Source organism: Leptodactylus fuscus, chromosome 3 (assembly GCF_031893055.1).
Source record: "Leptodactylus fuscus isolate aLepFus1 chromosome 3, aLepFus1.hap2, whole genome shotgun sequence".
Taxonomy (NCBI): domain Eukaryota; kingdom Metazoa; phylum Chordata; class Amphibia; order Anura; family Leptodactylidae; genus Leptodactylus; species Leptodactylus fuscus.
In genome coordinates, this window is record NC_134267.1 from 63,430,160 (window position 1) to 63,457,612 (window position 27,453).

A 27,453-nucleotide genomic window follows, 5' to 3' on the forward strand; every position below is an offset into this window, starting at 1 on the left:
TCAGTTGTCCATGAACATCCTCTTATAGCTTGGTGTGTCGTCCAGGCCTGGGCATGAGGGACGCGGAGGTGGAGGCCGTGGCTGAGGCAGCTGCATCTTCTGCTTCTTCCAGTTCTTCCTGCAGCTCCTGGCTGACACTGGATTGGAGGGCAGCAGGCGTCAACCATTCCTTAGGTAGACAGCTTTGAAGAAAAGGTACACAGGAACTAAAGTATGCCAACCGGTTCACCCACCGAGGAATCTCTTTACCACACAGAATCTGAAAAAAAATAAAATCTAGTTAACAAGAGTTAGGTTTCTAAGACACTGACTATTACGAGCTATTGACGTATAACAAAGTTTCTAAAGTTTGGCCACAATGCCAAAAATATATCTTCAATTTTTCCAGACAGGTTTTACTAGCCCTTTGGACTTGCACAACGACATAATATACAAATGTAAGCCCCGGAGAAGCAGCCTCTGTTGGATACAATACAATTGAGTCCATGGTAGTAAAGTGCGTGCGCAGCTTTGTGCAACCAATATAACACCAGGTTGGTCTGGTCAGGAAACAGCCTTAATCTGAACCCAAAAATATTTGAGGCTCCATTTAAAAACCTCGTATCCATCAAGTATCAGGGAATGATGGTGGTGTAACGCCAAAAGAATAGAACCAATCCAATAAAATACATAAATATTTTATTAATCAACTATAATTAGTATACATGAAAAGACAGACACATGGAGACACACAGGGGAAGGTCCACTACAATTAAGTGGACAAATACCACAACCCCCCCAAGAGAAACAGTAGCCAGAAGGGCCCCTAAGGAGATCAAGCAGATCACAAGTTGTAGGAGTGCAAAAAATAATCAAAATAAATAATAACTGACCAAATATATACACACTCTCATGGAATAGCAACAAGTGCACAAATGTATCCCTTCAATGTATATAGCATGTAATAAAGGTCAGAAAATAAATTCAATAGTACATACCTACAGACATGTTTGAAATATAATAGCTCCAATAAGGGGAACCGCTCCAACTACCGTCCCTGGGATAAAACTCAACTGCCTGACGCGCATTTCGCCACCAACCGCAGCTTCATCAGGAAGCTGATGGTGGTGTAGACTGACTGCACATAGTATAACCTTTTTTTGGACTGAAGATTCTTTTTTGTATTGAATTCACTAATATAACATGCACATTCTTTATAAAAGAACCCAATTCAAATGTATAGAATTTACCATTGCACAAGCCTTCGGCCGGACATAGCGATTTGTTTTATTACATGTCACTAGGAAGAGTTGTGAAGTGACTAGTGGAAGTTTAAAGGGATTCTATCATTTAGAGAAGTGATTTGGAGCTAAGCACATGCCTGAATAGCCTTTAAAAAGGCTATTCAGATGCTGCCTCCAGTTCTTCCAAAGACCTCCACTGTTTTTAGTAAAAATGGGTAAATACTATATGCTAATGAGGCTGACCGAGCACCCTGGGCGTTCTCGAGGGCCAGTGAGCACCCCCTCCCCCCCGGTCATACCTTTGTAGCGCCCCTCCATTGCTTACGCTCCAAAAGACCACCTCCTCCACACTTGCTGTACCACCTATATCTTCTGTTGTCTCGCTCCTGGCGGTTGAAATCCCATGCATGCACAGTAAAGCTCCATTCTGAGCACCATTTTGTTGTAGATAACTGCACGGTCTACAACAAAATGGCGCTCGGACATGCACAGTAGCATTACTGTGCAAGCACAGGATTTCAACTGCCAGGAGCGAGACAACAGAAGATATAGGCGGTACAGGACGTGTGGAGGAGGAGGTCTTTTGGAGTACAAGCAACGGAGGGGCATTAGAGAGGTATGATGTGGGAGGGTGCGCGCTGTCCCTGGGAAACGCCCAGGGTGCTCGGTCAGCCTCGTTAGCATATAGTATTTATCAATTTTTACTAAAAACGAGGGGGTCGTTGGAAGAACTGGAGGCTTTTTAAAGGCTATTCAGGCATATGCTCAGCTCAAAGTCAGTTTTCTGAATGATAGAATCCCTTTAACCATTAGGACCTGCACCACTCCCAATGTCCTGACAGTGAGAGGAGGTCCTGAAGATATACCCAGAAGTACCCATTTCTGAAGGATTAGTTGTCCCCTGCAATTGCTGTACAAGAAAGAAACCCTCATTTACCTCAGATAAAGCTGATGAAAAATGGTTGCAGTTTTTGTGCATGAGGTGATAGGCATTCCCTTTGAATTCCTTTCCAAGTTCTTCAACTATTTTTTCAATGTCATTCTCGGTAAAATCTGTGCTTCCTAGAGCTATAGCTTCCCTGTAGGAAAAAGCCCAACACGTTAGAGATTATTTACTTCTACGCAGATTTCTTTAACATTCTTAGATTTGCGAGTCAAATAAGCGAGTCAAATCTAAAAACTTTAATTCCTTATTACTCTTGACTTTGTGCATTGTATTAAAGAGGACAAGTTATCAAGTACAAAACACAAAATTGGTTAGAGATTTAAAAACAAACAAAAAAAACTCATATTTTAGCAGTATTTTTAGGCAATGAGGAGTTGAGAATTTGCAGCAATGCAGACATACATACAAGTTATTTATGCAGGGAGACCATTATTACAAATCTGAAAAAGTCATCAGTGTAAAATATGTAGGTTTCATTGATACAATTTTGGGGAATAAATGGCTTTTAGATCACCTTTTATTCAACATTTTTGGAGAAGTGAAACCGTAGGGGGAAAAAAATCCGATTAATTTGGATTCTTCCATTTTTGTCAGTGTATGGGAATAGGATGTTTATTGCTATTTAGTGACGCAGATATGCCAAATGTGTTAGTTTATCTTTAGGTGTGTCCTGGGTAGAGGCTAGCAATTGTATTATGAAAACAACAAACATTTACATTTTTTCTAAAAGTTTTTTGGCTCCCCTCTTCTGGTTTCCCTAGGGTTTATAGAATGCAATAGAGTAGTATTTCAGTCTCTAGCATAGGAAAATTCTTGTATTCTATTGAGTTCTGCCATTGACAGGCCTCAATAGTAATATTGCTACGACAGACCACGAAACATGGGTCATTCCATATCAAGTGATCCAAATAGGAATATTTTTTTACCTGACGTCTTTAGATTTTTTTTATTTTTTAGGAAGTACAACTTAAGTTAATTACAAATAAAAAGTTTTGAATTTTTTTCTTCATCAGTTAATTTTTTATAGAATTCTAAAGTTTTGAAAAAGTGTGAATTTTGGCCTGGTATGGCTTTACATTTTTTAACATATCTTGGGCTAGAATTAAGATAAATAGGTGGGAGAGGCATCATTTTTCTCAGAGCGGTACCGGCATTCATTTGATATGTCACAAGACAATGTTTCTTTATATCTTGTTTTGGAGAAATCAAATTCAAAATTTTGATGAGCAATTGTGAAAAAACATGTTTTAAAATTGTGAAAAAATGCATTTGTGTTACTTGTGTTCTTGGTTGTATTTGTACAGGTTTTCAACTTGGGACCAAATTGGGATCGATTTTTTTTTAAGCCTTGAATCATCTGATTTTATGTTTGTGTGAGCTTCTTCCTTTTTTCTTTTCAAATTACAACTTGCTGAATTCAACATTTATATGCAACAATAAAAAAACATAAAAAACAAATACTGTAAGTGCCAGAACAAATGCATCTTATCATCAGAACGCAGCTTGTTCAGCATTTTCAACCTGAATGCATTGAACAAACCGAAAGAAAAAAGCTGCTCATATCCTCAAGTGCGATTTTCTAAATAGTCTCATCCTAATTATATGTTAACAAGAGTACAAGAACCAATATTTATAACACCTATTTCTACATGTAACAATTGTTTTTTATTATATCACTAAACATGTAATTTATTAAGAAAAATAGTCCAGTAGATAAATCCTCATTCTATAAAATATGAACTAATCAAACAATTAATAGGACATTTTTAAACTACTGGCCTTTTATCATCAATTTGTCCTTTCTAGTGAGTGAAATGTAATCTTGTCCATAAGCGCTTACTAGCAATGGCCATTTCCTTTTGCGTCAAAGAGTATGTATGGCCTATCATGGTGTTCGGCTCCACCTGAGTTAATATCTGATTTTTGTTGACTTGTAAAATGTCTGGTTTTCTTGGATACACAAAGGATGGTGCTGGACCAGAAGGATGCAAAAAAGTCAATTTTATGTCTTCATTTTCACAATCTTTGGAGAGTACAGTAGCCAGCCACCAGCGCCGATCATATTCACAGGTCACATAACCAGTTATGTCATCCATTGCCAATCTTGTGCTGCCTTCTACCACTTCATGGACTTCACTGTCATTTTAGACCACAGGCTGAACAGATCTGAATTCAAGATTTTCGGAATGACACTGTAATAGTTATATTTTAAAATATTATCCCATCGCGATCCCAACTTGAATTTTGGTACAGATGTGGCTAAGGGCATAGCAGGCCCATGTGCATTTTTTGAAATTTTTAAATAAAACGTTTTTTTTTTCGGAAATGCGTTTAAAATTTTTGCGTTTGCGTTCACATCGGTAAAATATTAACAAAGATACTCTTGTGACATATTTGGTGAAAGCCTGTATAGTTCTGAGTAGAATGGCGTTTATTTTGTTTCTCTATCTTTTTTCTAGCCTAAGTTATGAGGAGAAATGTAAAGGCAGGCAACACAGAAATTCGCACTCTCTGAACTTTGAAAATCAATTAAAAATCCAAAAAAATTTCTAGAATTTTTTTTCTTCACATTTTGCATTCTCTGACACACTATTACCAAATAACAAAATCTCAAAAGAATTAAAAATATAGAGGGAAAAATCATTGGTTCACTTGACACGGAATGACCCACCTTCAAAAGGCTCCAGGCTGCCACAGGAACTGAACAGCTACCATCATCTTGATGCGCAGGAGCCAAATGGTTAGTGAGAGTTCCCAATCCCTCAAACACCATATTTGCATCTGAGAGGTCTTTCATCGCAGGTACTTCTGCCAAGTCCATGGCTCTCAGCAAGTTTAAATGGATAGCTGGCATCTGCCACACATGTAGGGCAGATGCTGGAAACTGAAACCATTGCTTATACCATACCATATATTTAACAGGAAGGTTGTGTGTTACAACGAATGGACGTCACAGCAATTTTGTGTGTACATTTACAAAACCAACTGAGTCCAGCCTTCTCTTTCCCCAGACTAGTCCAATGGCAAACCTTAGTACTCTGTTAGTCCTGTAGCTCTCATGGTATGGTGTAGAACGTCAATACATTGTTACTCAAACACATATATACTCTTAGCCAGCTAAAACAGTACCATTAAAGGGATTCTATCATTAAAGCAACATTTTTTCTAATTACCACATCAGAATAGCCTTAAAAAGGCTACTCGTCTCTTACCTTTAGACCGCCATTTTTGGGAGGCCGCTCTTGCAGTTCAATACAAGAGCGTACTGCGCAGGCGTCGGAAGTTGGACGGAAGACCGAAGAGGCAGAGTAGCAGCTGAAGATGGAGGCGGCGCTGGAGTGAGCTCTCGGGCAGCAGTGGGGACGCCCCCATCGCCATTTGAGCGCTGGGGCCCGCCCTCATTGCTGCGGAGAACTCATTTGCATACCGGTTAAAACCGGTATTTCTAAGGAACGGCGCCGTGGAGACCACGTCTAAAGGTAAGAGACGAATAGCCTTTAAGGCTATTCCGACGTGGTAATTAGAAAAAAAATGTTGCTTTAGTGGTAGAATCCCTTTAAAATTAATACATGAGAAAGCTCCGACTTGGATACACCAATATATGGCCAGTTTTACATTTTGAGTGGAAAACCCTTTTAATCCAATGTGAAATAAAGATTTGGTGTCTGTAGCATCTAATAAGTAGATCTGTATCCAAATACCTATATGACCAGGAAAAATAATAAGGGGGGCCTGTCCTATTGTACAAAGTGTCCTTTTCCAAGGAGGTTTCAATGAGACCAGGGTATCACAGTTGTGTCAAGAGCTACATGTTCTTCATGATCTTCTCTACTGGAGACCATCACAAATGCATTATACTCTTATACAATACAGTACATTAGAATGAAAAAGACTTCCTAAATTTTTGTCATGTTGTTCTCATACAGATCGGTTAATACTTGCTTCTCACCGAGTCAAAGCATAAAACATTAGCTCTAGCTGAGAGCAAAGTCAGGTCTGGTGACACAAGTCACTTGAATGCCGCCTAATTGTATCCAGGGTGTCCTCTATGTCCCCTAGCCTTTTAAGCAAATAGGAATCACTGTTCTATTTGACATCTCGGCAGTGTTTAGAAGCCGTCCAACTAAATCTAGACATTTCCTTTGAAAAATCGGATGCCTGGTGATCTGCGCAAGATGAAATTGGTAAGGTGTGCAGCAGCTCTCCTCCCACATACATACTCAGACTATATCAGGCTTTTATACCAAGCAGAACAAAGCACTGTAAAAAGCAGCTACACAAAAGGCCTCCCACCATGTGGCCAACACATAATTACATCCCAAATTGGCTCATGTAGTGATGAAAGCACCAGCTTTCAGCCCAGATCACGAAAAATTTTCAATAATCATGGCAGTATATGATTAGATTGCGTTTTATGAAAATTGGTACTTTTCCTTATTTCTTTAGTCTAATCAAAGAAAAAAATTTTTTGCACAACCATATTGCACCAATAGATTCCTAAATCAAAAACCACACTTGTACGAGCACTTTGCAAGAGTTTTATATACTTATTAGGTAAATGAATGAACTTCATATTTGGAACATATCCCTGCCAAAGACAGTAAAAGATGAAATGGTCAACAATACAGGCAAGTAGAAGAGACTGTAACCTACACATAGCAAAGAAAAATGCTTATTTCTCTACATATCTGGCTTTTTTCACTTTACAGGGTAGTCTGCGTTTGTCTTGCTAGAACAATAGGGACTGCAGGTTACAAAAGGTAACATTACATTACAGATCAGTCTATAAAGAGGGAAGTGGGGAAGAGTGGGCAGAAGCCATAGTTAAAGGGGCTCTATCAGCAAAAAGATGCTGTATGCGTGAATAGCCTTTACAAAGGCTATTCAATCACACCCCCCCCCCCCCCCCCCGGTTTTAAAATAATACCCTACAAACGATTGTTCAAATGATACTTACCCGTGCATGCTGGGCAGTTGTGCATTGTCTGACGTCATCTTGCGGTCACGCCTTCCTCTTCTTTCTTCCTCCAGCGACGTCCTCCTGTCCTCGCTCTTCCCTGCCTTGATCTTCTGTTTTTCCGGTGAGTTGTGTTCAAATCCCACGCGTGCGCAGTAGCGCTCCGGGAGCGCTACTACGCACGCGCCGGCGCCATTTTTGTTGTAGTTCTAAGTAACCCTTACAACTACTCGAGCGTACTGCGCATGCACAGTACGCTTGCGAACGTCTTCATTCTGGAAGAAAAGAAGATGAAGCCGGGGAAGAGTATATGTGGGGTCATACAGCATAATTTTGCTGATAGAGCCCCTTTAAAGGAGCACAAAATCAAGTTATCCCCTCTCCATGGCAGGTCAGTTCCCTACCGCTGTGATCAGATGGAGATATATATTGGTCCTGGACACCAGGACACAAACTGGCTTGAATTACAGGTTGTATTTTATACTGAATATAAGGTGTGTCATCTGAAGAAAGGATTTTCTGACTCTTAATTGTTTAACTTTGCTGCTAAAGAGGCCATAACCATTAATAAGAAAAAAAAAGTAAAAAACAAAACAAAAACAAAACCACCTCATCTCTCCCTGGGCCTTCACTTCCAGCAGAAGCCACTCCAGTCTTCTGTACACAGATCTTGTGGCCGAGTCACTAGTGACCTCCAAACAGCACAATCTCACGCCTCAGCAGAGACTTCTTCACAAATGACATGTAAAAGTTCCATTTGTGACAAGGTTAGCCTTAGAGTGGCTGCAGTGTTCACCTAGAACAAACAGCCCTGGCAGCTTTGCGGCACCTTCCACCCTTGGAACAAGAACCTCGGGAAGAAAGGAGTAAAGATTTCTTTTTATTTTTAATTTATGGCCTCTTCAATAGCACAACAAAAAACAAACCCCAAAACACCCCACAATTCATGTTTACACCTACGATTCAGTCTGATGGTCTGCAAAGCATTTTTTTTCTATTTGTCTAGGTGATTTTAATAAGATTCAATAAAAGTGCTTTTATTTGGAATCGTTTTGGATGAGTGCTGGATATTGTATGTGGCAGAAGATTTATACTTTTTTTTTTTTTTTTTTTATAAAAAACACACCTCTGTTTTCTTTGAGTACTGTTCCTATTAGAAAAACAAAGAAAACCGCTGCACCTGGTATGGCAGTTAGTGACAGAGACGGGCTGTGGCTACTAGGGGAACTGCTCCAGACTGCAAAGGAGCCAACAAACACGAAAAGTATAGAAAAAATCTTCCAGCATGCCACAATTAAATAAAACGTAACCTTTACTTCATATCAAAGAAGGTAAAAAGGGATATTACATCACCCATTCAGGATACACGATCATGATGGAGCTTACGCAATTCAGGACACATACACGTCCCTTAGTCATAGCTATGTCATGGCTATGACTAAGGGACGTGTACGTGTCCTGAAACGCGTAAGCTCCATCATGATCGTGTATCCTGAATGGGTGATGTAATATCCCTTTTTACCTTCTTTGATATGAAGTAAAGGTTACGTTTTATTTAATTGTGGCATGCTGGAACATTTTTTCTATACTTTTCGTGAATGTTCCTATTACTCAAGGAACACGGAATACACGAGCGGTAATGGTGAGCTAATCGACTGCTTTTTTTCATACATTTAACAGTTAAGAATGAATTTGGTGATTTTGCATATGTAAATCCTTCATAACCATTTTTATGGGCCTCAAAACGATGACACAGTGCGTGAAAATTTTATTTATGGATTTTTACTGCAGTATAGGATTTTTCTAGGATCTATTCTGCATACACAAAAAAATAAATAAAAAAACACTACTTACTTAAACTTAAATGTGTCTCCAAGTTCTGAAGAATCCCCAGGTGAGATTTCAAACACCCCAGAGAAAGGATATGGGTGACCACCGTAAGCAAACTCTGCATGGGGAACAATAGAGATGTTAAAAGATTCAGCCAGGAAAAAAAAGCCTACCAAACCAAACTTAGTGTCACGTAGGGGCAGTATTTCACAGAAACAAATCCATAGCTTTGGCCACAAATCAACAGAAATCATCATCTTTTATTGATATGCAAGTGAAGGCGGGCATGATCTGACTACAAAAGGCAAACTAGTCCCGTCCTGGAGGCAACAAGTGAACCTCTGCATTGCCCGATCGGTTTGTGGTCACACAAGAATGAATGGTTTGAAAGGTTTTCTGGACTTTATAGACTGACTTTAACACAAGGATAACTAAAATAGTGGACTGGGGGTAAATTCACAGACTTCTAGAATTTTTTTTTTTTTTAAACCTCTTTTTTGTGGATAAGACGCCGGAATACCCTTTAGAAAGGCTCTTCGTCTCATACTTTTAGATGTAATCTCTGCCGCGCCGTTCCTTAGAAATACCGTTTTTTTTACCGGTAAGCAAATTAGTTCTCTGGCAGCGATGGGGGCGGGCCCCAGTGCTGAAAATGCGATGGGGGCATCCCCACTGCTGCTCGAGAACACGATCCTGCGATGCCTCTATCTTCGGCTGGATCCTCCCCTTCGCTGTCGTCTTCCTCCTGCGTCACCTCTGACGCCTGCGCAGTTGGCTCTGCCAGTGAGACACTAGTAGAGCCGACTGTGCATGCCGGCCAGCGGCCATTTTTGGGGGGGCCGCTCTTGCTCTTGTAGTTTAATGCAGGAGCGGCCTCCCAAAAATGGCCACCGGCCGGCATTCGCACTCGGCTCTGCTGGTGTCTCACTGGCAGAGCCAACTACGCAGGTGTCGGAGGTGACGCAGGAGGAAGACGACAGAGAAGGGGAGGATCCAGCCAAAGAGAGGCGTCGCAGGATCGTGTTCTTGAGCTGCAGTGGGAACGCCCCCATCGCATTTTCAGCACTGGGGCTGCCCCCATCGTTGTGAGAGAACTAATTTGCATACTGGTAAAAACCGGTATTTCTAAGGAATGGTACAGCGGAGATTCCATCTAAAAGGTAAGAGACAAATAGCCTTTCTAAAGAATATTCAGATGTCTTATCCACACAAAAAAGAGGTTTTAATGGTAGAATCCCTTTAAATTGGAAGATTCCCGAGAAGGATTTTTATCATCTATTATAAAACACATAAACAAGTCCTGTTCAGGAATCTTCCAGCTAATTCGGGCTAGGTTCACACCTGTGCCTACTCTATGTTCAGGGTTTCCATCCCCGAAACAGCTTAAAAAAATATGGAGAGAAAAGTCCTGCAGGCGGGAGACTAAGAACGGAAAGCTGAACGCTAGAGAGCGACAAAGAACCAAGAGAGGTGGCACTTCTATAGTTTGCATAGTAGTGGTATAGAGGAAAAGACTTGAAAATAATGGTCGGTATGTAATCATGCGCCCATTTTCGGGTGGTGCTCCGATTCCCTGAAATACAGTTCGTGGATACAAATGAAGAAAGGAGAGAGGAGCACTCACCCAAGGAATACTAAAAACTTAATTTATTTCATCTTCAAGTAAGAAGATGAAATACTTGAAGATTAAGTAAATTAAGACGTTTTAGTACACCTTGGGCGAGTGCTCCCCTCTCCTTTCTTTGTCTACATCAATGAATGCTATTGTGAATTTAGTGTAAACAAACAGAAGAAAGCTCGACACATGGACATCAAAGCATCTCAAGAACCGATTGTTTCCCCGTTCTTATGTCAGTGAAATTATAAGCGTAATCTGTGGACGAAATCTTTATATTAGAAGCTATTGTACTGAAGAGGTTTGACCCCTTTATCAGTCTTGTAATGATGTGAGCACTCCAGCAAGTACATCATGTAAACTCTGCAGCCAAACACTATTCTCTCCTGTACATGCCAGAGTCATCGCTGATGCCAGGAGTTGGCTGCAGTCATGTCAACAATCTACTTTATATCATCCCTGCAGGAGTGTCAGGAACTAATTTTTGTTACTGCAAATTTAGAAATATGAAGTAGATTTATTTAAAATAAAATCATAAAAGCTTTGGTTTCCCATAGCAACTAATTATGACGCAGCTTTAATTTCATATAAGTAGTAGCCTGCTCCATGATCAGTGGCCATGAGCAACAAAGACACTTAGACCAAATCCTAACTAGTCTTTAATAATGACTTACCTCTACCATACACCTGAATGCCAGAGTGGAAGACACCAATTCCCAGGGATGATGTGTACTCATTGATCCAATACTAAAAAGAAAAACAAATGAGGTTCATGTTGCCAAACACAACAATTCCATATCAAAAGGTCTCAAAAATTCACTGGCATCCCCCCATATGCTGGAACTAACCGATTAACTCTCCCATTCACCTCAACCCACCCTCCTTTCTTTCCTCTCTGTCTAATCTGATATGTCTAAGGCTAGGCTCAAACCTGCATTGGGGTTGAAAAACGGAAACCCAATACTCTTAAAAAGCAGTTTGTACACTTCAAAAGGACTTCATACACTATAATAGGGTTCACTGGGTTTCCATCCGAAAAATGTGAAGTCAAGTCCTGCTTGCATATCAATTTATTTCTCTTTTCTTGTGGAGATTAAAAATAATTAAATAAAATGCTTTAAAATCTGCCTCCACTGGTAAACACTATAATAATATTATATGTGAAAGCCTGATACAAATGAGCCACCTTCCATTTGTATCAGTCAGCTTTGGGTTGAATTCCATCCCCACAATGCAATTAGAAACCATTGCATTTTTGGAAATCGCCAATTCCCCATAGGTATAATAGTAGCAGAAGCCTGCGGACTTTGTGTGAAGAGGGCTGCAGGAAAAACCGTGATGTCGCTACATAGGGCTTTAGCCTTAAGGACACGGCTCCATTTTTCAACACCAACGTGTCACTATGTGGAAAACTTTTGAGACGCTTTAATTCAACCAAGTGATTTCGAAATCAGTTTCTTCGTGACATGTTATTTCATGTTAGTCGCAAACCTTGATCAATTTTTTTTTTTTTTTTTTTTTTTTTTTTAATAAAGATTTCTACCAAATTTCCTATTTTCAAAAGGTGAAATGCTCTGCTTTTCCGATCGATTGTCATGCCACCCAGATACCTTACGCTAGGTTCACACCTGCGTTCGGCACTCCGTTCTGTGGTTTCCGTCTTCTGCATGCAAGAAGATGGAAACCACAGACCGGGTCCGGCCGTGAGACCGTTTCTTTTTAATCCGGACACAGTACTGCATGTCCGACTGTGTCCGGATTAAAAAAAAAAAAAAAAAAAAAAAAAAAAGTTTTGCGGCGGAGAGCATAAAACGCTAACCGCCGCTCACGGCCGGACAGCTTTCAAACCCATTCAAATGAATGAGTGAGAAAGAGTCCTGCAGGTTTCCATCTCCTGCCTCTGTTTTGTGCAGGAAATGGAAACCTGCAGAACGGAGACTGGGCGCAGATGTCAACGAGCCCTTAGTAAAGATTTTATCTACCATATCTCTCATTTGTATAGGCATAACTTTTTTTTCAAATTGCCCTTGAATTTATTTGGGAATGTTAGAAAGCATTCAAGTCTAACAGCAACTGTCCAAATTTATACGAAAAATTTCCAACCCATTTGTTAGGGACCACTTCAGTTCTGAAAGGAATTTTAAAAGCCTATATAATCAAACCCCCCCCCCTCATCGCTCCGGTTCTTTTTAAATGGCACCTCACAAATCACTCATAACAGTTTGAATCATGAGAACATTTGTTTAACCCCTTAAATTTCACCTCATGTGTTAATTCCTGTGAAATGCTTAGAGTTTTTAATAATACATTCATTTTGCTCTAAACTTTTCAAATTCACAAGGGGTTAAAAGGAGAAAATGCATCTCTCCATTTGATTTGTTATGCAATTTCTCCTGAGAACAGAAAACACAACATGAATAATAAAATCTGTGAAACAGATGTGGGGTGAAAATGCTCACAATACCCCTTGATAAATTTGTTGAGGGGTGTAATTTTCATACATGACTATTCTAGTAAAATCTGCTTTTCAGACATCCAGTGTTGCTTCTTCCTTTGCTGCGCTTCCATGTGCCCGAACTGCAGCTTAAGTCACAAGTATGGCACAGCTGTACCCAGGATAGTGTACTTAATGTCATATGTGGGTATAAACTACTGGGAAGCGCCATTTGGTTTTTGGACATAATGTCCCTTTTGCAGAGCCCCTGAGTTTCCGGTAAAGTAGAATCTGTAGATATTTGAGCCCATTTTGGAAACTACACCCCTAAAGGGATTTATCAAGCAGATTATAGCGTTGCATTAATTTAGTTTCCAGAAATGAATGCGCACATTGCAGTTTTCCCCATAGATATGCGATTTAGTGCCCGATATGTTGTGTCCAGCTTAAGTCAGCTGCCTTGTGCCATTGGAGACTATAGCGCAAATGTGAACGTAGCCCTAAATGGGCATCCTCAACCAATTCTTAACCAGGCATTTCCTGGCAAGCCAAGCGCACATATGCAAGAAACATACACTTCACCACTATTTCTGATAATAGACGGCTAGTTTTTATGGTGAGCTAAGGATTTGCTGTATGTTGTACTTCTGTACTGCTTGGTATATGTGCGTTATTTTATCAGTTTGCACCAATCTCTGTACCGTGTAGGTTTATGATACCACTAAATGGAAGTAAGACTATTAAGAACAGTAAAACATTAATGGCCATTAGAAGTGCAGTCTTACAAGTCACTTGGCTGCAGACACCCTGCTTAAAATAGAATTCTAAATACCAGAGAAACCAACATAGCAAAAGTGAAAGTGTCAAAAGCGGCTATTACAGGCTTACGCCACATAGCAGAAGCATCAATTTACATTTCCCCTTTCTGTCTACTAGGTACACGAATGTGAACAATGCCTAAATAAGCAGCCTTAAAGACTGGTGACAAATGCATACGTATGACATAAGCACAGTTACATGACTGTATATTATATGATGTAATAGTATATACAGGTGAACAGGCCGAGTGTCTGCTAACTGATACAACAAGTTAGTTTTATGGCCTCTGCATCTTAGTAATGATCCTCCAGTGTCAGATGATCGATTTCAGCAATAAAACCTTCCAAGACCAGCAGACGCAGAAGCGAAGCAGAATACTGGTATTCACCACTACACAGTTTGTATCACACTTGAGAAAGGGCAGGTGACCGAAACGCGTCGTGTTTAATAAACTGTTCAAGATCATACTTTGGTGTGCGCGCTTACTCCCTACCCCTCCACTCCTGTCGGGCTTGCCTGAGGAATCACCTATCAAGACCATCGGTAGGTCAGTGAGAAATGCTTTCACCACGGCCTCCGTTCAATGTATAAGTTTTGAGAAGTCCGGCATCCGGCCCCTACTACATAACCTTACATTAGCTGCCACATTACTGCCTGCTCACATTAGCGTACCCTGGGCTTACACTGGCTATCCTGACAAGACAACGTATACTATACAGGCTTACACAAGGCTGGTAATTCATTTGGCCAATCTGAAACTAGTCAGATGCTAAAAGATGTTCCCATCAGGGCATTTATGGATATATACATAGGAGGGGCCATAAATGACCAGTAGACTAAAGTCCATATTCAGGTCACAGCACCTACTAAGTCCGACTCTTGTTTTTCATCTGCAGTAGAGGGTAAGATATCTGTGCACGCATGAGTCACTTATACTCGAGTCAATAAGTTTTCCCATTTTTTTGTGGTAAAATTAGGGGGCTCGGCTTATATTCGGGTCGGCTTATACTCGAGTATATATGGTACTTGTATTTGGGGAGTTTGAGTATATTTTTATGTATGCAGGCATATATAATTGTGGCTAGTGTTTTATTTGCCATTTGCACATGCTAATCTGGCACTATATCTATTGACTCATTTATGAAGCTACATACATCAAGTAAAATGCTACACTTTGTGGATAATGTATTCTGACCTATGTATTTATATTTTTTGCAGCTTACATTTTGGACCTACAATCTGTAAATGATTGTGCATACTTCTATATATTTGGTGAATTATAACAGTACACTCGTCAGCTCCTCTGACCCCTCTATGGCATATGTGGGAATCTGGATTACTCTGTGCTCTTCTCACTGTGGACTCCCACTTATCTATGGATTTTCTATGTTTTTAATTGATTTTAAACAAATTCTTTTTCTGCTCAAGTAGCGAATAAATATATTTCTGTACAGCTTATATTTTGTGGACATTATTCATTATCTTACTAGCCTTGATACTAGATAGGTATATCAATTACAAAATTCTATATACAAAAATGTTTAACAATGAATGATCTACAAATATAGATATGATTATTATGTTCCTGATAACACCTCTTTAAATTATTTTAATGATAGTAGAAATTCAAAAATAGACAGCGAGTTCTCAATGCCTCCCCTCTCAGCCATGTAAGGTTCCTGTATGTTCCTGCTATCATAACAGACCATCGACTCTCACCATTAACAGAATGGAGGCGCCATAAACAGCGGCAGGGAGATTAAGAATGAAGACCACAGGAGTAGGAGGCCGCCACCACTCATGAGCTATGACTTCTATATATAGGAGACTCAGCATTCAACTCATCTCTGCTGTTATGATCATGTTCCCTGGAATCTCTTATTAACACTTACAGTAAAGGATTACATCATACAGTCCCAATCCTACAGAAACCCCAAGAGACTCAAAGTGCTACTTAGTGACTCCAATCGAGTCTAGTTTACTAATGCATCCATGACCCAGTGCTAAACCACAACCGTAATATAAGATTTGGCTTTCAGGACCATCTTTATGCTGATGAGCCAACTATATACCTCCTCTCGTGACATCACAGAACACCAGTGACTGTCTCTGCAATATCAAGTCTTCCCTTTATCTGAAACGGAATCTTTCAAAGTGTGAATTACTGCCATTTCCACCATTTACTAAGCACCCTAACCCTGCCATTTCCATTCCAGTCTGCAGTCTTACCATAACACTGAGGCAGCATCTCAGCTACCTTGTGGTTATGTCTGACTCAGACATTTCCAATCACTCATGTCATCTGTACCTCAAAAAAAATAAATAAATCCATCCCTTACCATGGAAATTTAAAGATTTTTCTTGTCGCTCTGATTCCCTCTCGACTTGACTACTGTAACTCCTTACTAATCGGTCCTCCATTACTAAACTCTCCCCTCTACAATCTACTCTGAATGCAGCAGCCAGGCTCATCTATCAGTCTAAGGCCCCATGCATACTATCAGGGTTTTTCCCAGATAGCACACTTGCCTATTAATTCCTATGGGCCAGTGCACATGACTGTGTATTACACGGATCAGTGCGTGGACCGAGAATCCGGGCCGCAAAACTCAGGACTAGAGATGAGCGAACACTATTCAAAACAGCCGTTTCGAATAGCACGCTCCCATAGAAATTAATGGACGTAGCCGGCACGCAGGAGGTTAAGCAACTGGCCGCCGGCAAAGTCTGCGTGCCAGCCGCTTCCATTCACTTCTATGGGAGCGTGGTATTCGAAACGGCTGTTTCAAATAGTGTTCGCTCATCTCTACTCAGGACAGGTCCTATTCATGTCTGGTTTTGCAGCCATGTTTCCACGAGCCCCTATTCATTTGTGTGCAACAGGCTTTAACACTACACCGATGCCTTAAATGATTAATTTACGTCAGAGAGTACGTCAGTCTGTTGAAAAATAGAGGAGTCAGTCGGTGGTTTGGCCCATCGACTCCACAGCTTGTAAATAACACCCCAGACACACAACACACGGCCAACTAATAGAGACCCAAGCATTTATAGGAACGTCCATCCACAAAGTGACGTTAACCCCTTCCTACTGAAGGAAATATTCAATTTTCATATTTGACTTCCCATGCTCCAAAAGTCCCTAAATATTTATTTTTCTGTTCAAAGAGCTGTAGGAATGCTTTTTTTGTGGGACAAATTGTACTTCAGAATCATTGCATCCAAATCAATCCTAGGTGTGTTTGGTTGTTTCTTAGTCAATCACGAAAAAATGGCTGAACGGATTTGAATGAAATTCGGCACACAGATAGATTGTAACCTTGATTAACACATAGGCTACTTTTTATCCCGGTAAATGACATGGCTTCATGACTTATGAATTTATGTTCACATACTATATTATACTGCTGATGCAGCAGCTTATCTCAGGTCCCAGGGCTGTTATCTCTCTGTGTAAACACAGGCTAACCCTCAGTGGATTGTGTACACATATTTACATATGTATTTGTATATTTGATCTGCTCCAGACAGTGCAGACAAACTGACATGGGCAAACACTTTTACTCCAAATTGGCAGTTTGTCAATTTTAAACATGCCTGGAAAAAGAAAATCTAATTTGTCGCAAACAATGAGAGCTTTGAAGGTAGCCAGAAGTCAACAGTGTTCTCCTCAAGTGGAGCTGAGGGGGATCATCGACGCCAACAACACACTCATATGGCGTCCCAGTGAGCTGCCATAACAATTACAGACACTGTGCGAAGAACAACTTCAGTGCCAGGCCAACTTCAGAGCTGCCAAAACGCCGGAGCAGGCGGATCATCAACGCCAACAACACGCTCATTATATGGCGTCCCAGCGAGCTGCTGACATGCTGGTACAATCACAGGCATGGTGCGAAGAACAAGTTCAGCAGCAGGACAGCTTAAGAGCTGCCAAAATGCCGGAGCAGGCAAAACCATCAACAGCAGCAATTTACTGAATATAGGCGGATCATCCACTCCAACAACCCGCAGAAGCAGTTGTGGGCAGAGGCTAGTATTCCATATAAAGAACATGAATTACACAGTGAAGATGGGAGGATTACATGTGTGTAGTTTTCATCTATGTTGTGCAAATCACCCAGCTTTTCCAGCAGGGGCAGATCCAGGGCCAGGCGAGCCGGGAAACGGCCCGGGAGCGGGGCCCCTCTAATGGGGGCGGCAGCCCGGGCTTTTTTTTTTTTTTTCTTTGAACCAGCGCAGGAGACCTGCCGCTCTCCATGCGCTGGTTCAGACGTCTCCAGCAGGTAGCAGCCTATTTACCAACCTCCCTGGACCTGATCACTGCCGCCCTCGCTTCCACTTGTACTATAGGCCGCAGAGGCCGGCAGTGAATAGGCCCGGGCCAGGCCGCAATCCCACTACCGCTATTATTATATTCGGGGTCTTTTCAGACCTCAGAGTATAATAATCGGAGCCCCAGGGGAGGTGAGGGAACATAATAAAACAGGGTTACTCACCTCTCCGGGATCCGATGTTAATCCTAGCAGGCTTCGGGTCTATATGGTAATGCCCAGACATCATGTGGTCTAGTATATTACCATATAGGCCCGAAGCCTGCTAGGATTAAAGAGGACTTTTCATGGGTTTTGGCAAAGGCAGTTCTACATAGCGCTGGAAAGCCGACAATACGCTGAATTCAGGTAAGGTATTTATCTGCAGATTCAGCTCACTTTAGCGGTATCTGCTGTTAGATGTATAGATGTGTCCATCACAAAGATTTTTGGAAGATTTCAAGAAATTTAGCTAAACTTGCCAAAGCTCTGAAGAGAAATAGATTTTATATGTATGGCCAGCTTTAGGAGAGGTCATTAATATTTCATTGGGGGTCTGGAAGAGCTGGAAGCAGACAGCTTTGTTCTTTGTGTAGTGGCCAGGCAGGATTATCGCACTTGAATGGGAGCTAAACTACTGAGACTTGCCCCAGCCTCTACACAAGGAAAGGAGTTGTCTGCTTCCAGCTCCATTCTCTGTATACATTGCAGAGTCTGCTGTGAACAGATGATCAGAGAGTGCCAGACCCCCACTGACCTACGCCTGATGACCTATACTAAGGAACGGTCAGTTTTTTAGCCCCAAAATTGCCTATGATTGCCCCCAGACCTGTCCGCTTTTATAAGTAATGGCCAGAAGTTTAGAGACAGACACAAATATTGGTTTTAGATGTTTTAGTCAGAAGTTTCTAATATACCATAAGCATTTTACATGTTTCTAAATGGTTATTGACAAATACATCAAATGTATGCAAATACTCAATATGGGGGAATTTATCAAAGCATTGACACCAGTTTTCTGGGAAATATGCAAATCTGTTTTCCAGGATGTGATTAGGAAAACAGTGCCTCTGCCTGCTGCCCTCTGGGGACAGCCCCCGTAAACATCATGCATGACTTTTTAACAAGCCTAATGCTATGATTCGAGGTTTCGACAAACTAGTATATCTATTCCACAAGGAACAGAATCCCGGCTGTGGACAGCGCTGTTTCGATCTGTTGGATCTCATCAGCACAGCGTAGGGAAAACTGGTTTGGCAGAGATGAGAGACTTCTAGATCAGATTCTGGGGATAATATCACTCCTTAAGGAGACAGCAGCTTTGTAGGCATATGGAGACTTACAAAGCCATTTTCGCTTCATGTATTCTGGTGTAGATGGGGGATAAATGTAACCACATTCCCCTTTCTTGTACCAGAGGGTCTGCAAAAGTTGTCAAAGTAGAGCCGGACATCATATAATTCACGCTAAAAAACTGATGCGAGTTATATAGGAAATCTCCATCAGTTAGTGCTTAGCTTATATTTCCATTCTGGGGCACATGTGTACGTTTGAGTTATTAAGAGGCTGGAGGCTCGCTATTTATGAAGGCCCCGACTGACCCCATCTGCACATGCTCACCTGTCCCTGGTACCTCTCAGCACGGTCCAGTCCTGCTGCTCGGCTCTTTTCTCTTGGTAGAAGTCCTCGTCGGCTGTGATGTTGCTTGTCCCTTTCCTTAGGCCGTTGACTGGCCTCAATAGTCACATGTGACGTCAGAACAAGCGATATCATGTGTGCACGTCAGGGACTTCCGCAGGAAGAAAAAAGTGGGACGGCAGGAACGGACCTGGGCAACCCTTTAATAAATTCCTCTTAATATTTACAGTGTTTACCCTTATTTTTCATTATGTCTGCAGTTTGCCCTGGCATGCTGGATATCAGCTTCTGGGGCAATTCCTGACTGATGGCAATCCATTCTTGTCTAACCAGTTCTTGGTGTGTACCACAGTTTTTTTTTTGTTAAGTTTTTCTTTGCTACCTGCTTCTTGACAATGGACCCAATGGGGTAAAGATTTGGAGAATTTCTAGCTACGGACCACTTCACACTTGCTGGACCTTAGCGATTGCATCACATTCGGACATACTAAAGTTATATACTGGCATACAACTCAGAGAAACACAATAGTCTATATACAATATGCCCTGTTGCGTGCAGCGCTTCATACCATCGTTGCCATAACAACAGCATTTGACAGGAGCATTGTCAAAAATCTAACTTTCAATGCAAATTTACATTTCACGCTTTACAAAACTAATTTGGGAGACAGGCCTATGTGTGACAGTACATGGATCATCACCGCCCACACAGCACATGCACCTAATGGTGCTGGTGCACGTATACAGCTGAGCTGCACACGGTTTACAGCCAGTTGCCATTGTAGTTTCAGATTAAAAGCAATAGCAAGTAGGGAGCAGCCGAGCAGACTGTGTGCAGGTAACACAACCGCATTATTATTAGTACTCTGACAGCCTATGCGCTATCTCTGATGGGGAGCAATGACAAACCCACAGATAAAGATCACTGTGCACACATCCGTAAGCTGGTCAAAGAGCCAAACACACACATTGATCCACAAAGTCTAGTTACACAGCCTGATGCTGATCTGCAGCTCTATTAGTCAGGCCTATTATTGGCAAAAGTATTCTTCTGACATTGCCCACAGTCGCCCTGAATATTGGGCTCTTAGTAAATTAGTGCTGCGACTGCAGGGTGGAAACAGGACTCCTTGGTGTTACTGACAGACAGGAGCATGCCTATGTATAAGAAGGATTCTGCTTGTCAGCAGGGCCTCTTCTGTTACATGGGGGCTATACTGTGTATGCTTCTTAGGGGAAGGCTGACAACAAACATTTAGGAGCCAAATTTCAATACAATGTAATTAATTTTAATTAATAAAAACTGTATCCAAACATCTGTGTTGAGTCTAGGAAATATGGCTTGTGTATGGATTGTACTTCCTTGACTGAACATGGCTGTGTGAACTAAACTCACTGCTTCATACTCAACTATGGTGCAGTGAGCCTGAGAATGGCCAGGCCATGTCATGGGTGAGTGACTACAACCTTACCGTGTGCAGTTGCCCTCATCTCTTCTTACAACTGGCAGTCAACAGTGTGACAACATTGAGCTGTAATAATATTTCCGTTTCTGAATAAGGTTAATCATGCATATCGATGGATTGAATATCTAATCAGGGGTGCCCAAAACGTCGATCGTGATCTACTGGTCGATCGCGTGACATTTTTTTATTAATTTTTTTTTACTTTTTGCCATTTGAATCAGCGCAGGAAAGCTGCAGCTCTCCTTACGCTGGTTCAGACTTGTACGTTTCAATGTAGGCGGCGTCATCACGCTGCCTACACCGATACGCAAATGTCTGACAGGAGAAAAGGATGCGGCGGCAGCAGTAGCATCGAGGTCGGTAAGTATGAGGATTTTATGTTTGCATATAAAAATGTAGAAAACAGGGCACTCACCCACCACGGGATACATAAAACATTCGTTTTTATTTCATCCTCTTTAAAAAGGTCAAACCTTGACTATCGGGGTACAGAAAACGGAATGATGTAAAGAACCAAACAGCGACGATCGTTTCGTGCTTAGCGCACTTCGTCAGGCTGCCTAAGCACGAAACGATCGTCACTGTTTGGTTCTTTACATCATTCCGTTTTCTGTACCCCGATGGTCAAGGTTTGACCTTTTTAAAGAGGATGAAATAAAAACGAATGTTTTATGTATCCCGTGGTGGGTGAGTGCCCTGTTTTCTACATTTTTATATGTCACTGCCTGTCTAGGATTTTTCACAGTGAGCACCACCCTGGGATTTAATCTATTCCATGGTTTTTGGCTGCTAGCCAGCCGGAAGATTTGCCAATATTGATACAAGGTTGTGAATATGAGCGTTGTTGCAGTAGTGCCGCTGACTACTTTGTTCTTTGCAATACAGAATTTTATGTTTGTTTGTTTTATAATTGGCCCCTACCTGCTGGAGTATTCCCAGCAGGTAGCGGCCTATTTACCAACCTCCCCGGACCTGTTCACTGCCGCCCCCGCTTCCCCTTGTACTATAGGCCGCGGCGAGTAGTAGTGAATAGGCCCGGGCCAGGCTGCGATCCCACTACCGCTATTATTATAGTCGGAGGTCTTTTCAGACCTCCGAGTATAATAATCAGAGCCCTAGGGGAGGTGAGAGAACATAATAAACAATGTTACTTACCTCTCCGGGATCCGATGTCAATCTGACAATGCTGCGGCCCAGGCCCCGTCCACAAGAAGTGAGTAGTATATCTGACTTTTGTCATTTTATAAGTAGCTCGCATGCTGAAAAAGTGTGAGCACCCTTGATCTAATGTATGTGCCCAAAATGGATAACCTTATAAAGAGTAAGTATGTTTCAATATCAGGCATAACTGTAATTCTAAATTAGAGACCATTATGAGCTATAGTAGGCCATTATAACCTGGAGGGTCATCAAGTGTACCTGTAGTGGTGTGTGGGGAACCACCAAAGTCTGTCAGGGTTGTCTGTCAGACAGGGACTATTGGTTTGGCTGAAACGCAATCCCCTATAAGGATAGACAACGACTGCGTATCTATTGACAGTGTAGCAGTGGTCAGGGCAAGTATGTCAAATTACTGCTATACTATATGCTAACAATGAGACAGTCCTAATTTACTATTAGGGGGCATTCACACGATGTAACGCGGCGTTGATTCTGACACGTAAACTTGTGTCAGAATCAGCGCTGCAAAACAGAATCCCATTGACTTCCGTTTAGCGTGTGTACCACATTGAAATCAATGGGTAAAAAAGACTCCCATTGATTTCAATGTGTAGCGTGCGTAAGACGGAACCCATTGAAGTCAATGGGATTCTGTTTTGCAGCGCTGATTCTGACACGAGTTTATGTGTCAGAATCAACGCCACGTTACATTGTGTGAAAGCCCCTTACGTGCACTACACATGCTGTGGACACAACAGATATGTGAGCTTTATCAAACACCATGTTCCCACTAATATGCACCACACCGGCTACCAAGTAAGAAACCCTGCATAAGTATACAATTACACAGGATAGACACATAACGAAAGGCTGATATGCTAGGATATGAAGGACTACTAAATCCACCCCTGCAGCATTCTGACGCTACGCACGTTTCACCAGTATTCTGACTAGCTTCTTCTAGGGGCCAAATCTAAAATATGAGACAGGTCAATATTTATGCAGACAAAAATAAACAACATGAGAGAAATAGAATTTCTCATTCTCTCTTACTAATAGATTATGATGCAGATGCTCCATAATCCCGATCATATGCATGTACCCTAAAAGGCTCAGGTAGTGGTAGCCAAATGTGGCCAAAACCCTGTCCACAAGCTGCTGCCATTGAATACACAAGTATACGGTATAATTGTACAACCACTGACAGCCATGTGCGGACACATACAGCTACTGTTGAGTGAGTGTGCACCCTTGTTGCTCAGATTCAGGTTCACCAGTAATCACATTCCACCATTACAACCTAACAATGGCATATCATGAGACTCGCCATACTCCATTATGTCCCCCACTCCTACAGCTCAGGCTGGATTCACACTAGCCCTTTAATCTCCAGAGGAGACTCCACTACTGAATCCGCCTAAAATCGTCAGAGGGAATAGTACTGCAACCAGGACTTCTCTCCGTTGGTTTCAGCAAAAAAAAGTCAATGGAAACCTGGAAGCCCCAATTAGAGTCTATGGGGTCCATGGGTGACCACGTGTAACAGCTTTTTAAGCACATAGGGTTTCCGTCTTTCAAGTCCCCATGCGGACCCAAAGGCTAGTGTAAAACTAACATCACAGGTTCTCCATTGCACCCCCCATGGCTCACCGTTCCTCCATCACAACCCCCTCAAGGCTCGCTGTTCCTTTATTACCTGCTATCCACCCACAGCTCATGGTAATTTTATTATACCCCATCACCCACACCACTGTTCATCCATTATAAAATCCTGTATTCCCGAACTTAGATTTTATAGGGAGATCCACAGATCATACCTTCCCTGAACAAAATATAGACAACTTAGATATTTAAGAATATCACAGGTTGTGCCATACACGCACACAAGGCCACCTCTCTGCTCTATCTCCACATGGATGCAGTGGCTAGGTATGACCTGAGGCGGGCCTCGACTTTGGTGTCAGAAGTGGGATTCATATCTATAACTTATTTAGGATATATCCTGTGGATAGGCTACAAATGTGTATGATGGCAATATCCCTTTAAGTGTGCTGTATAATGAAGTAACGTAGCTTTTAACTTCAGGCTAAGTTCACACCTGTATCAGAGATTCTGTCTCAGTGTCCACCTGAAATTGGTGGATGGGAAAGACCGGCACGCACGGCTTCTTTATCTGCCACTATAACTTTAAAAACAATGGACACCCAAAGGATCTCATTATCGTCAATGGGGTCAGTTGGACCTCCTTATGTATCCACCAATGAACGGTCCCTCCTGTCCGTTGTTCACATTTATATAGGCTTATGCCAGCTGCTGTATTATGGCTCCATACAAGCTTTGTCTATGGGGCTCCACCGTGTACCTCTGATTTTATACAAATGACATTTTGGTCTATGGCCAGTTCTTTGTTGCAGACATCCAAACAATTCTTGTAAAACCCACACATCCTATTGATCGAAGTTCCCATAAAAATACACAAAGCTGGATTTTTTGCTTTTATTTGTTCCCAGTTAAACGTTGCATAAGAAGCCAGTGAGAGCAATGTAGTATAAGGCAAGTTAGTCAGGAGCACAACGCTGCACAAGCATTAGGACCCAACACATTATATGAATGGAAATTTCCTAGTGTTTACCCGACCAAATAAACTGTCAATGGCAGCTTACATCCCGGTCCTAGACTAATGCAACGGAGAGTATTGATAGTGTTAGACAATGCACAGACTGTGGGCAACACTCTGAAATTACTGGACATCTGCTCATAGGTCTCACGCAGGATTATGGATCATGAAATTCTAAATGAGAGGTAGAAAGTGAAACGCTGTAAAGGTAAGCGCGAATGTACAAGAATCTCTGTATACTACAAGAGAAACCGATCACAGGACACAGTGTCTGCCCATACTAGTAGCATGCAAATAACACAGCACCAATGATTTCTATTAGCTATAATTCCAGTTATTGTAACACATGTATGAGGACAGACAGGCCCTATGGTAAACGGGAACCTGTCAATCATCGCTTTAGTAATAAATGTGCACCCAAATGAATCAGAAGCTGTAGCGCAGATGTGACCTCGTCATTGTAAAGTCATGCACAATAGCATAAGCCTCTGTTTACACTGACATCAAGCTTTCCATTTTCAGGGCATACAACAGGTCTGTTATTTATCCTGATCCATTATTATTACACCTATCAAGCAAGGGTGTGTTCACATGAGACAAATAGGTTGCAGATTTTCTGTAGAAAATTAGGGAGCGTCAAAAACAATGCATGAAATGGTGCAGGGTGAACATTCCTAGCACGTGTCGCCTGTTTTCTTTTGGATTTTCTTGGAGTATGTGGATGAGATTTGATAAAACCCATCCACTGCTAGTACTACTAGTTGCTGCTCACAAGTCTGGGATGACAAATCTTCATGATATTTGCTCCATGTGAACATACCCTTATAACAGACTGATCACAGTCTAGAATCACTACAGTGACATCATAAACCTGATGTAAAGTGTGAACAGAGCCAGCTAGTTCCTTCTCCGCACATTTCTCACATCCTCTTCTCTGTTCTTCTTGTGCACCGGTGGCTCTTGGAAACAAAGAAGCAGCCACTTGAGTGTGTAAACCCCCCAATAATTGGGAAGACACAGCCATACTGATAGAAGCCAGTCAGCACTTTGCCTGCTGACTACACCCTGACCCAACATGACTCACTACAAAGCCAGAAACAAAGGGGAAGCCTCCAGTCACATACATGTCTCCATCCCATAGGACCACACACAAGACATGCCATCTACAGTCACATACATGTCTCCATCCCATAGGACCACACACAAGACATGCCATCTACAATGGCGAAGGAGTGTACAACGCTACTGCTAGGGCGACAAGACATTAACTCTTTAGGGGTCAGGCATCTTTGTAAATACAGTGACATGTAGTGAAAAGCCGGGCACATAGTGAGCAATGAGACAGCGGAGGCTGCTAGTGACCATAATCCAGCCCATAGTGTCAGTTTATACAGTACCAAGTATATAAGGATATGCACTGCGGTATACACAGGCAGCAGCATATAGTATACAGTGTATATCAGGGTGGGGGATGTGCGCCCCCTATACTCACCATATCATACACATTGAGGATCACCGGCTGGTTGGCCATCTCTCCTCATGTAACCCGCGGCTCAGCCTCTTCCTGCAGCAGGACACAACACCCACGGCCGCCGAAGTTTCTCTCCTCCGGAGCCGGCTCTTCCTTCTACTGCGGGGCTGAGAAGGCTACACGGGTCATGACCGGACAGCGGAGGGTTAAACGGCGCAAGTCACAGAGCAGGGCAGGAGCCCGGACACAGCAGGCGGGAGCGGAGGAGGCAGCCGTGCAGCGCCCACTAGTAGCCGCATCCTCTCCCGAGCCCTCTCTCCTGCTCCCGTTATAGAAACATGACTGGGATTAAACAATGATACGTCAAAGTAGTTCCGGCGCAGCTGCTGCCTCTCCTTCCGCCGCTTCACCGGCCGTAGTGACAACACTGCTACCCCAGGGGTGACCACTTACGGAAGCCGCGGAGGCACATTTCTGTGGAAGCGAGCGCAGATGCGACTGACAGGATGACCCGGGGACTGGAGAGGGACGTCATAAAGGGGAGGGGTCTACAAGACAGCACGAGGCTAGCCACAGCCGCACTAGTAGGCAGAGCCGTATAGAAAGAAGCCGGTTGTGTTATAGCTATCAGTATAGAGGGGATATGGGGCCTTGTTATTACAGCGCCAGGGCATTACCTAAAGGGATTCTATCATTAGAATCAAATTTTTATTATTAATACATAAGCCTTAAGAAAGGCCATTAAGAAAGGCTATTCTTCTCCTACGTTTAGAAGTCTTCGCCGCCGTTGCAGTGATATTCCCATTTTTTTGCGGTATGCAAATGATTTTTCTCGCAGCACCAAGGGAGTTCGCCAGCGCTCAAACAATACTGGGTCGTCCAGTGGCGTAACTAGGAATGGTAGGGCCCCGTGGTGAATATTTGACATGGCACCCACCACCACCACCACCTGCGCATTTCTGC

At 42.2% G+C, this 27,453-nt stretch overlaps 1 protein-coding gene across 1 annotated transcript; it reads right to left on the minus strand.

Moving 5' to 3' along the window:
• DESI2 (desumoylating isopeptidase 2) lies at positions 1 to 27,029 on the minus strand. The gene is made up of 5 exons (XM_075267725.1): positions 26,512 to 27,029; positions 11,246 to 11,318; positions 8,981 to 9,074; positions 2,161 to 2,302; positions 1 to 259 (listed from the first exon to the last, which is right to left on the minus strand). The coding sequence occupies exons 1-5, from the start codon at positions 26,548 to 26,550 to the stop codon at positions 23 to 25; spliced, it is 585 nt and encodes a 194-aa protein (XP_075123826.1). The 5' UTR covers positions 26,551 to 27,029; the 3' UTR covers positions 1 to 22.
• Positions 27,030 to 27,453: the final 424 nt, after the last annotated feature.

Excerpts from the sequence above, each read along its gene's own strand:
- DESI2 (XM_075267725.1), bottom strand. The coding sequence starts at position 26,550 with ATGGCCAACCAGCCGGTGATCCTCAATGTGTATGATATG. Across the intron at positions 9,075-11,245 it reads CATTCAGGTGTATGGTAGAG|AGTTTGCTTACGGTGGTCAC; the intron begins GTAAGTCATTAT and ends TTCCCCATGCAG. Across the intron at positions 2,303-8,980 it reads GGAGACACATTTAAGTTTAA|GGAAGCTATAGCTCTAGGAA; the intron begins GTAAGTAGTGTT and ends TTTTTCCTACAG.